This window comes from Salvelinus sp. IW2-2015, unplaced genomic scaffold (assembly GCF_002910315.2).
Source record: "Salvelinus sp. IW2-2015 unplaced genomic scaffold, ASM291031v2 Un_scaffold778, whole genome shotgun sequence".
NCBI classification, from domain to species: Eukaryota; Metazoa; Chordata; class Actinopteri; order Salmoniformes; family Salmonidae; genus Salvelinus; species Salvelinus sp. IW2-2015.
In genome coordinates this window covers 534,846-546,341 of record NW_019942610.1, presented here as the reverse complement: position 1 = coordinate 546,341, position 11,496 = coordinate 534,846, and the positions used below count along the sequence as shown (strand labels likewise).

General features: G+C 42.9%; 2 protein-coding genes across 3 annotated transcripts; one reads left to right on the top strand and one right to left on the bottom strand.

The window, feature by feature from the left end:
* Positions 1-1,659: 1,659 nt before the first annotated feature.
* Positions 1,660-3,731, bottom strand: si:ch73-345f18.3 (uncharacterized). The gene is made up of 4 exons (XM_024136112.2): positions 3,501-3,731; positions 3,038-3,116; positions 2,711-2,920; positions 1,660-2,410 (listed from the first exon to the last, which is right to left on the bottom strand). The coding sequence occupies exons 1-4, from the start codon at positions 3,552-3,554 to the stop codon at positions 2,019-2,021; spliced, it is 735 nt and encodes a 244-aa protein (XP_023991880.1). The 5' UTR covers positions 3,555-3,731; the 3' UTR covers positions 1,660-2,018.
* Positions 3,732-4,566: 835 nt separating this feature from the next.
* Positions 4,567-11,450, top strand: klhl7 (kelch-like family member 7). 2 transcript variants are annotated; one of them, XM_024136102.2, is made up of 13 exons: positions 4,567-5,125; positions 5,192-5,294; positions 5,428-5,521; positions 5,607-5,731; positions 5,824-5,999; positions 6,132-6,306; positions 8,818-8,960; positions 9,128-9,290; positions 9,720-9,797; positions 9,946-10,147; positions 10,364-10,461; positions 10,536-10,719; positions 10,836-11,450. In XM_024136102.2, exons 1-13 carry the CDS (start codon positions 4,973-4,975, stop codon positions 10,969-10,971), a joined length of 1,830 nt encoding a protein of 609 aa, XP_023991870.1. In that variant the 5' UTR covers positions 4,567-4,972; the 3' UTR covers positions 10,972-11,450. The 2 variants fall into 2 exon arrangements, with proteins under 2 accessions (XP_023991870.1, XP_023991871.1); XM_024136103.2 differs by lacking the exon at positions 10,536-10,719 and having other exon boundaries at positions 10,836-10,929.
* The last annotated feature ends 46 nt before the right edge of the window (positions 11,451-11,496 follow it).

The following is an 11,496-nucleotide window of genomic DNA, read 5'->3' as shown; positions in this document are numbered from 1 at the left end:
AAGTATACTATGTCCCATATCAAATCAAATACATTTTTATTTGTCACATGCGTCTAATACAACCTTACAGTGAAATGCTTACTTACAAGCCCTTAACAAACAATACAGTTTTAAGAAAAAAAGAAAGGAAAAAAAGTAAGAGATAAGAAAAACAAACAGTTAAGGAGCAGCAGTAAATAACAATAGCGGGGATATATACAGTGGGTACCGGTTCAGAGTCAATGTGTCAATGTGCGGGGCACCGGTGTCGGGGTAATTGAGGTAATTATGTACATGCAGATAGGGTTATTAATGTGGCTATGCATAGATAATAACAGAGAGTAGCAGCTATGTTGTCAACTCTTTAAAGGGTATGTATTTATAATATGCTGGATTATAAATTGTATGTACATGGTTATTACTGCAGGGTCCATTATATAAAAATTTTATGGTAGTCTGTAATAATAATTATAAACTGGGTGGTTCGAGCCCTGAATGCTGATTGGCTGACATCCGTGCTATATCAGACCATATACAAAACATTAATTTTTACTGCTCTAATTACGTCGGGGGTTTGTGATATATGGGATACCACGGCTAAGGGCTGTGTCCAGGCACTCCATGGTGCGTCGGCGGCAGGTAGCCTAGTGGTTAAGAGCGTTGGGTCAGGGTCACTGGTTTGAATCCCCAAGCCAACTGGGTGAAACGTCTGTTGATGTGCCCTTGGCCAAGGTATTTAACCCTAATTGCTCATGTAAATCACTCTGGATAACAGCGTCTGCTAAATGACTAAAATGAAAGAGCAGCCCTTAGCTGTGGTATGGGCCTTATTGCTTAATTATATAAGGTTGACATAATAATTAACCTGGGAAAAGCCTGTCTGCCAGTCTCAGTATGAGGTGCATAGCTAATGGCCATGCAAAGGTTATGGATGCAGAAAAACAGTAGGCCTTCAGATAATTGCAGTACTTAACATTTGAGCTAATACATTATGTAAGTTATTGACTGGCATGTCCTAGTCCACACTACAGCAGCAACATATCAGTAGCAAAGCTTTTTCTTCCATCCTCTCATCTCCCTTTTTTCCCTCTCAACACACACACACATCTCTCTCACTCTCTCACTCTCTCCCATCCCTAACCCCCCACACAGTCTCTCCCTCCCTCTCCCTACCCCTTCCTCCATCCCCTTCTCCTGCTGCGGGGTCCTGTCAGTACCAGTAAGGAGTCTCTATGTGCTAAGTGGTTGTGATGTGTGGAATAAAAATGTTTAATACTATGTCTGTCACACCCTGACCTTAGAGAGCCTTTTTATGTCTCTATTTGGTTTTGTCAGGGTGTGATTTGGGGTGGGCATTCTATGTTTTGTTTTCTATGATTTTGTGTTTCTATGTTTTGGCCGGGTATGGTTCTCAATCCGGGACAGCTGTCTATCGTTGTCGCTGATTGGGAACCATACTTAGGTAGCCATTTTTCCCTCCTTTCATTGTGAGTAGTTAACTTTGTTTGTGGCACTAATGCCCTGTAAGCTTCACGGTTGTTTCTTTCGTTTGTTGTTTTGTTGGCGACATTTCTAAAATAAAAGGAAAATGTACGCTCACCACGCTGCATCTTGGTCTTCTTCCAGCATCGGCCGTGACAATGTCACTCAAACATATTCATTCAAACCTTAAGACACTAACAAGTTTGCAGTTTTAATGTGTTATAAAATACAATAACATACAGTATTAACATAGAAAAAACACTAACATGATCTCTAACATTGACAGTGGTTTAATCAACACAGTGTTTGATTAGATTAGGATTTAGATGAGGAATTCCTGTGCAGAATACATTAGGATATATCACAGCTAATTTCTCTAACATGTTTATAGACATACTCACTATATAATACTGAAATACTATCTAGTGTGCTGTGTAACAGTGTAGGTCCATAGTGTGCTTTTACATGATAGTAAAAATAGCCTAAATTAATTCCCAAAAGATTTAAATGTGACATTTATAGATTCAGTGTTACCAGAGTGTGTCTGTATGCGTGTGTCAGGCCAGCCCTGCTATCTGTGCGGCCTCAGTTTGGATCTCTCTAGCCTGCAGGCAGTACCCTAGCGAAAGCTCCCTCACCCTTCTCACTTCCTGCATGGTCTCAATCAGGTTCTCCTCCAGCCTACAGTGGTCCTGATGAGTTGGTGCCACCTCCCTGACCTGCTCCGCCATTCGCTCCCCCCGACTAAGCAGCCAGTCTATCAGCACCTGGAGCTTGGTCCCGGCAGCGACTATTGCTATGGCGCCCTGGGAAAAGCCCCTGAGCTCATCCTGAGCCAACCGGAGTAGGCGAGGTAGAGACTTCTCTCCCTCATCCACAGACCTCAGCGGAACCACAGAGAGAGAGAAGTCATACCCCTTTATCACCACGGTTACCCTGTAGCTGTCCTCTGGAGCGAGAGAGAGAGAGGGAAAGATAAAAAAGTTATATGGCTTCATCTGTAGTAGGAGTGAGAGGGGTAAAAAGAGGACATCTTTTGAAAAATAGATTTTTAGCTCAACGAAACTAACCTGGTTAAATAAAGGTTCAATAAAAGAGAGAGAAATAAATAGAAAGGAAGGGCATGGCTCTGTTATGTGTGTGTGTGTGTGTGTGTGTGTGTGCGTGTGTGTGTGTGTGTGCGTGCGTGCGTGCGTGCGTGCGTGCGTGTGTGTATGCATGCGTGTATGTGTGCAGATGTGTGTCTCACCGTACTCCTCCTTGATCTTCCTCACACACTCGGTCAGAGTCAGGGTGCTGTCGTTGTTACAGTTGTAAGTGCGGCGAAGAGATATGACGCGTTCCTTCATGACATTATAGCTCTCATGTTGTTGGTTGAACGTCTCGGTCACATCAGAGAACCGCTGGTCCAAGTCCTTCACACCCACACGCTTCGGGACCAACTGACCACTCCGACTCACTGAAACACACACACGCACGCACGCACGCACACACACACACACACACACACACACACACACAGTCAATAACACACACATACACACTTGTAATATGATGGTAATATGTGTGATTGAACCTGTGGGTGCTGGTCGAGGCTGTCTGGCCGACWCTGGCTTCTCTGATTCTGGAAGCTTGGGGTGCAGTAGAGGCTGTCTCTGTAACACACACGTTCCACTATGTGTGAATGAGGTATAGGGCGGGTTATACTAATCCGATCAATGTCTAATACTGTAACAACATACCTATTCTATTCAGTAGTCCGTGTTTCACTCAGTTGGTAATATTGTGGCATAACACTTCCTGATGCAGAAACATGTACGTTGTGTGTTGTCATACATGCAATGACCTATTGGCTTAACATGATACGTTTTTAAACAAGCCTATTTGAAAGTAGCCTAATGCATGAGTGATTATAATGTGCTTGTATGTATCTTATTCCACAAATGCCTCCCTCGGGTAAAAAAAATGTGGTTGTACGTGTTACTGTAAGCACACCCAGACAATAAATCATGCTTCTTTCCTGTTCCCATATACAGTACCTCGTCGGTGTCTTCGGAAGGAAAAACACAGCGGCAACAAAATAGCACAGACATTGCGGCTGAAATAAATGATCCCGAGACCCGACAGTTAATCCTCGCAAACAATCTCTCGTTATTGTTTGTCACAGACTTTATTTTTCTCTCTCGTTATCCAGGTCAATCCATCACTGCCCTGCATTCCTGGTGACGTCATCTGTCATGGGACTTGCGGGAAAGTTTTGTAGCTGTACTACAATAGATAGGACAGGTGCACCCAATTTATATGCCGGAACTGTACAGGTGAAATGCATAGCTATACGTTTTAGCATTCAATAGTAAACAACAAAGACATTTGACACGTCAGCTCCGTCTTTTTCGGTAGTGCATTTCAGTGGTATAAAGTACTTAAAGAAAAATTATTTAAAGTACTACTTAAGTATTTTTGGGGGGTATCTGTACTTTACTTTACTATTTATATTTTTGCCAACTTTTACTTTTACTTCACTACATTCCTAAATAAAACAATCTAATTTTTACTCCATACATTTTCCCTGACACCCAAAAGTACTTGTCACATTTGACAGGAAAATGGTCCAATTCACGCACTTATCAAGAGAACATCTCTGGTCATCGCTACTCTCTGATCTGGCGGATTCACTAAACACAAATGCTTCGTTTGTAAATTATATTGGTGTGCCCCTGGCTATCCGTCAAACTATCTGGTTTGCTTACTATAAGGAATTTGAAATGATTTATACTTTTACTTTTGATACTTTAGTATATTTAAAACCAAATACTTTTAGATTTTTACTTGAGAAGTATTTTACAGGGTGACTTTCACTTTTACTTTACTCGGTGACTTTCATTTTCTATTAAGTTACCTTTACTTTAAGTCAAGTATGATAATTGAGTACTTTTTCCAACGCTAGTGCCTTTATGAAACGACAAACCGTAGGCTGCCTGTAAGAAATACACTTTTTCCGTTCAGAATGAAAACAGATAAACGGAGGCGGTCTGTCAACTGACGCTAGAGGGCAATATTTGACAGCTGCTGCTACTGATTCTACCACAACAGGGAGCCGGAAGAAGTGAGGAAGTGATCAGTGCGAGAGATACTCTGACAGTGCTAGCCGGCTAGCTAACACATATAATAAGAACCCACTTTTCTTAACTTATTCTGTGAGCAAACTAAACCAATAATATAGCCCAGCGGTTTACTCGCAGCGAGTCAACATCAAGATTCGTGTATATACGAGCTGGACATGCCTATGTATGTAGCTAGCTGTTGAACTGCACGCAGTCTATATAGCTAGCTAGCGTAATTACTATCTCCAAAACAAACAGGGTGTGATGTGCAGTGGACTTTGGCAGCAGCAGAGTGGGAGTTCTAGCTACTATTGCAAGCTAGCCAGTTTATCCATACACATTATTATTGGAGGCTATTGACAACCCTAAGTTAACTAAATATACACTAAATTTAGTAGCCAGCAGCTATGGCCAGCACCAGCATGGCTTCTGCAGCTGTAACAGGAGACAAACCCCCAGGTTCGGGTTCTAAGAAGAAGAATGAAAAGAAGTTTGCTTCCAAAGAGGAGTCCAGATTCCTGTCCAGTATCATGGGCGTCATGAACAACCTAAGGAAACAGGTGTGTGCGTGCGCGCCGTGTGTGTGTCTCTAACAGTGTGTGTCTAACAGTGTGTGTTTTCTGCAGGGTACCCTATGTGATGTGATCTTGGTGGTTCAGGGGAAACATATTCCTGCTCACAGAGTGGTTTTAGCTGCAGCCAGCCACTTCTTCAGCCTCATGTTTACTAGTGAGTACACTACACACATACTCAACTTTGTTGTAACCCTATCTCTTTCTCCCCTACCTCTAATTACCCAATGTGACACATGTCTCTCTCTATCGCTCCCCCTCCATATCTCTCTCTCCATATCTCTCTCTAGCCAGCATGATGGAGTCTACCAGTCACGAGGTGGAGTTGAGGAGTGCTGAGCCTGAGATCATAGAACTGTTGGTGGAGTTTGTCTACACCGCTCGGTAAGACGCGCGCACACACTCGAATGTCCATCCATATGGGACACTTCAGACACAAAACACACCCCAAACCGTGTGTGTGTTTCAGTATCTCAGTGAACAGCAGTAATGTCCAGTCTTTGCTGGATGCAGCCAACCAGTACCAGATAGAACCTGTGAAGAAGATGTGTGTTGACTTCCTAAAAGAGCAAGTCGATGCAACCAACTGTCTGGGTAAGACATGTCTAGATTCTATACATCTATAATAGTGTCTCTCAAATTCACCTCCACAGAAACACACTCCTTAACCTCTGGTCTCTCTCTAGGCATCTCTGCTCTAGCGGAGTGTTTGGACTGTCCAGAATTGAAGCTGTCAGCGGATGACTTCATCCATCAACACTTCACTGAGGTCTATAAATTGGATGAATTCCTCCAACTGAACGTCACCCAGCTCACACAGCTACTGCACCAAGACACACTCACTGTCCGGGCCGAGGACCAGGTAACACACACACACCAAGATACTTTACCATGTTGTCATTAATGTGTGTAGATCACTGGCTCAAGTATGACATGCGCCCCCCCCCCCCCCCCCTATTTCTCTCTCTCCCTTTCTGTGTGTTTGTGTGTGTAGATCTATGAGTCTGCGGTGCGGTGGCTGAAGTATGATGTGTGTAACAGACAGAGTCACATGGTGGAGGTGTTGGGCTGTGTTCGCTTCCCTCTGGTGTCCAAAGCCTTCCTCTCTAAGACCGTCCAGGCTGAACCCCTCATACAGGACAACCCAGAGTGTCTCAAGATGGTCATCAGTGAGTACACACAGCTGCATATGGGTCTTACTATAAACTGGGGTACCAGTGAGGATTTCCTACACTGGACAACTTGTTACAGCTTTTGATAAGTCGTTGATAATAATCTGCAAACCATTTTCATGTCATTACATTAAGATATACAGTGGGGCAAAAAAGTATTTAGTCAGCCACCAATTGTGCAAGTTCTCCCACTTAAAAAGATGAGAGAGGCCTGTAATTTTCATCATAGGTACACTTCAACTATGACAGACAAAATGAGGGGAAAAATCCAGAAAACACATTGTAGGATTTTTAATGAATTTATTTGCAAATTATGGTGGAAAATAAGTATTTGGTCAATAACAAAAGTTTCTCAATACTTTGTTAATACCCTTTGTTGGCAGAGGTCAAACTTTTCTGTAAGTCTTCACAAGGTTTACCACACTGTTGCTGGTATTTTGGCCCATTCCTCCATGCAGATCTTCTCTAGAGCAGTGATGTTTTGGGCTGTTGCTGGGCAACACGGACTTTCAACTCCCTCCAAAGATTTTCTATGGGGTTGAGATCTGGAGACTGGCTAGGCCACTCCAGGACCTTGAAATGCATTCTTCGGAAGCCACTCCTTCATTGCCCGGGCCGTGTGTTTGGGATCATTGTCATGCTAAAAGACCCAGCCACGTTTCATCTTCAATGCCCTTGCTGATGGTAGGCTTTGTTACTTGGTCCCAGCTCTCTGCAGGTCATTCACTAGCCCCCCGTGTGGTTCTGGGATTTTTGCTCACCGTTCTTGTGATCATTTTGACCCCACGGGGTGAGATCTTGCGTGGAGCCCCAGATCGAGGGAGATTATCAGTGGTCTTGTATGTCTTCCATTTCCTAATAATTGCTCCCACAGTTGATTTCTTCAAACCAAGCGGCTTACCTATTGCAGATTCAGTCTTCCCAGCCTGGTGCAGGTCTACAATTTGTTTCTGGTGTCTTTGACAGCTCTTTGGTCTTGGCCATAGTGGAGTTTGGAGTGTGACTGTTTGAGGTTGTGGACAGGTGTCTTTTTATACTGATAACAAGTTCAAACAGGTGCCATTAATACAGGTAACGAGTGGAGGACAGAGGAGCCTCTAAAGAAGAAGTTACAGGTCTGTGAGAGCCAGAAAATCTTGCTTGTTTGTAGGTGACCAAATACTTATTTTCCACCATAATTTGCAAATAAATTCATTAAAAATCCTACAATGTGATTTTCTGGATTTTTTTTCCCTCATTTTGTCTGTCATAGTTGAAGTGTACCTATGATGAAAATTACAGGCCTCTCTCATCTTTTTAAGTGGGAGAACTTGCACAATTGGTGGCTGACTAAATACTTTTTTGCCCCACTGTAGGTGGGATCATAGCTATGGTTGGTGCCTTGAAGGATTTGTCCAAAATCGTGTGACATAAAACATTACTTTTCTGTCCTTGCATTTATGGCAATGTAAGTTGTCTTTATATCATATATTAAGCATTAATTAGTTAAATTAGACATTGAACTTGAACCCTGTAAGAATCCTGGATCTAACTGTCAGTTTTTGTATAGAGATCTCAGAAATGCAGTGTAACTACATAACATTTTGTAAATGCTTTAAAAAAGTAAATACTATTGAAAAATCAAATGTCTCTAACCGAGAGGGACCTTACCTTGATACTTAAAACCTAAATCCATACTGTCATTAACATGCTTCTTCAATCATTATGCATACTACTTGTTGGATTTGCATTTGGTATCCATTTTATTACATTTTTGATCAGTTTTTGTCAGAGATGTGACCACTTTCGTTTGTTTTCCGCCGCTTCAATTGAAAGGCGCTGCGCAACTTTGTTGCGGTAAAACCATGTGCGGTTATTATGATGATGATCTCATGTTGGCTTCAACTTGGCTTTCCATACAAATCCTTCCTGTTTTTTGGTCACTTTCTCATGATAACAGCGATGGTGAGATTAATGCTACTGCTATTCATGGCTTTATTATATGTGCCTGCGTCAGCCATATAGGCTACAGAAACATTGCCGTGCATGCATCCAATCTATTTAGTCAGGAAATGTCCACATTATTCTCACATATTTTAGAATGTAATAATAATTTGAATATCAAGGCCTAAAAAATGCATTATTCTCAGTGATAAGGGCCTACTTTTTCTTTTACACTTTTTGCATGCTTTTTGAGGGGAGGGGGGTTCCCTATACTGTATGTACAGTTATATAAATTATACAATTGTATAACATTGAGGTCCTTGAAAATTACAATTAAGTGCCTGAAAAAGTCCCCAAAAGTCCTTGAATTCGACTTACCAATGTCTGTATGAACCCTGCTTAAAGATGTGTGGTCCTCGGCCTAAGGAGGAAGTATAAGTGGAGTTATGGGACAATGTGCATATATGTGGGACTGCATTTAAACTCATTTTTTGTTGTTTCAAACCATTTTGACGTGTGGATCCCAATGTCACACATTGGCCCCATTATTTATGTTGGTGTGTGTAACCTCTTTTGTGTATCTAGGTGGGATGCGGTACCACCTGTTGTGCCCAGAGGATCGTGAGGAGTTGGGAGAGAACAGTCGCCCGCGGCGTAAGAAACACGACTACAGGATTGCTCTGTTTGGAGGCTCGCAACCACAGTCCTGCAGATACTTCAACCCTAAGGTACACAAACACACAAACACACCTTTGTAATCCTACATGTGCTTAATCTCAAAGAACATTACGTCACTTAGATAAGGCCAGTCTGTAGTCCATCTGCTCTCATTCAAGTATGTGGGGATGTTAATGAAACGGCTGAATCATTTCAAGTACGGGCCGTGTGTGTCCAGGACTACAGCTGGTCAGACATTCGTTGTCCGTTTGAGAAGCGTCGTGATGCCACGGCAGTGTTCTGGGATAATGTTGTTTACATCCTGGGAGGATCTCAGCTGTTCCCCATCAAGAGGATGGACTGTTACAACGTACTGAAGGACAGCTGGTACTCCAAACTAGGTACTGGAAAGTGTGTGTGTGTTGTATTAGTGACTGAAATGGGAGTAGTGTGACTTGTGTTGCAACACAGAAAGATGTGTGTGTGTGTTAGGGCTGGGTGATATATTGTGAAAACCAGCATACCCCAGTATGGATATAATACCATCTATAAAGGTATTTTGATACAGTGCTAAATAAATGAAAAGTTCTACATATTGGACTACTTCACTGTCAGTTTTGTCCTAGTTTGGTTGTGTATAAAACCATCAGAATGAAGAAAGCCCATTAAAACCACTTGGAATAGATTTTTTGCCATTCTAGGGTCATTCCCTGTTCATAAAACATTTAGTATTCGGTATCTTTTAATACCATCAAATACGCACTCCCATGTGGTCTAAAATGAGAAAAATATTGTGTGTTTGTTCTTACATTTTCTCTTCTGTAAACCAGGCCCCCCTACACCACGGGACAGTCTGGCTGCTTGCGCCTCTCAGGGCAAGATCTACACCTCTGGAGGGTCGGAAGTAGGTGAGCTTCACACACACACACACCGGAGAACAGGGAAGTATTGGGCTGATGGTTTATCTATATTAGTATTGTAGCGTACCATTGTATCTCCTTTGTATTGAAGTGTTTGTGCTCCTTTCTGTGTGTGTCTGTCCGTCTCTCCCTCCAGGCAGCTCAGCGTTGAACCTGTTTGAGTGTTATGACACACGGTGTGAGTCATGGCAGACCAAAGCCAGTATGTTGATGCCTCGCTGTAGCCACGGCAGCGTGGAGGCCAATGGGCTCATCTACGTCTGCGGAGGGTCCCTAGGCAACAACGTCTCTGGGAGGGTCCTCAGCAACTGTGAGGTCTATGACTCCGTTAAGGAGGAGTGAGTCTAATCACACATACTATGGCAGCCCCCCGCACCTTTCTGATTTAGAGGGGTTGGGTTGAATGTGGAAGACACATTTCAGTTGAAGGCATTCAGTGGTACAACTGACTAGGTATCCCCCCCTTTCCCTTTCGGAAGTACTCGCTCACACACACACACACCATACTCCTCTAGAAGTTAATAACTGTGTGTATCTTCTGTGTGTGTTTTTAGATGGAGGGAGCTGAGTGGGATGAGGGAAGCCAGGAAGAACCACGGTCTGGTGTTTGTCAACAACAGGATCTATGCTGTGGGAGGAATGAACGGACTGGGTATGGCACACACACACACACACACATACACTGTCGGGTATGTTTGGGGTATATTTATATATGTGAGTGTATAGGTGGGCTGGACTCGGTGGAGTACTATGACATCGGCAGGAATGAGTGGCACGTTGCCGCGGCGATGCCGTGGCGTGGGATGAACGTGAGGTGTGCTGCAGTCAGCAGAGTGATTTACGTACTGGCAGGTTTCCAGGGGGTCGGACGACTAGGACACATCCTGGAGTACCACACTGACACTGACAGGTACACACACACACACACACACACACATTTGTGTATGATTTCCTGTGTGTGTTTTATCTTAATCCTTTGTGTGTGTGTGTGTGTGTGTGTGTGTGTGTGTGTGTGTGTGTGTGTAGGTGGGTGACGTGCAGTAAGGTGAGAGCGTTCCCCGTCACCAGCTGTCTGATCTGTGTGGTGGACACCTGTGGGGCCAAGGAAGAGGAGACTGAGTCAACACACACTCACACAGTACCCCCATCATCCACAGCATAACCCAGGGTCTTTCAAATGTTTTATCTGTCTGTTTGCTTTTATTTGGAGGACGAGAGCTGGTCAGTGTGGTATGAAACTGCTGTAGTGGAATCATGTTGAAGCTTCACATTGACAGAAATCATAGAGAACACACTCTTTGAGGCGAGGTGCTGACTAGCAGAACATAGAACTGGGAAAATACTAACATGAAAGTCACTCAGTGATGATTGCCTTCAGACAGAAGCTCAATGTTAAAGCTACAGATGAACGACTGATCTAAGAGCTTTCAGCTGATACACTTAGTCTCAACTAAACATGTTTTTATCAGACCTGGGTCAAATACTTTTAACTACTTGAAAGTAGATGGCACTTTTGGAACTAATCCATTGGTTGTATTTTACCATGTAAATGAAATCAAGTGCTGCTCAAGAATTTGAAAATATGATTCTATACTATGTATTTTATGCTATTGTGTATTTAATTGTACTGTTTTATGTTGTACTGCAATGAAATTATGTAATGTCTGAGGTTATAGAAGAAACTTTA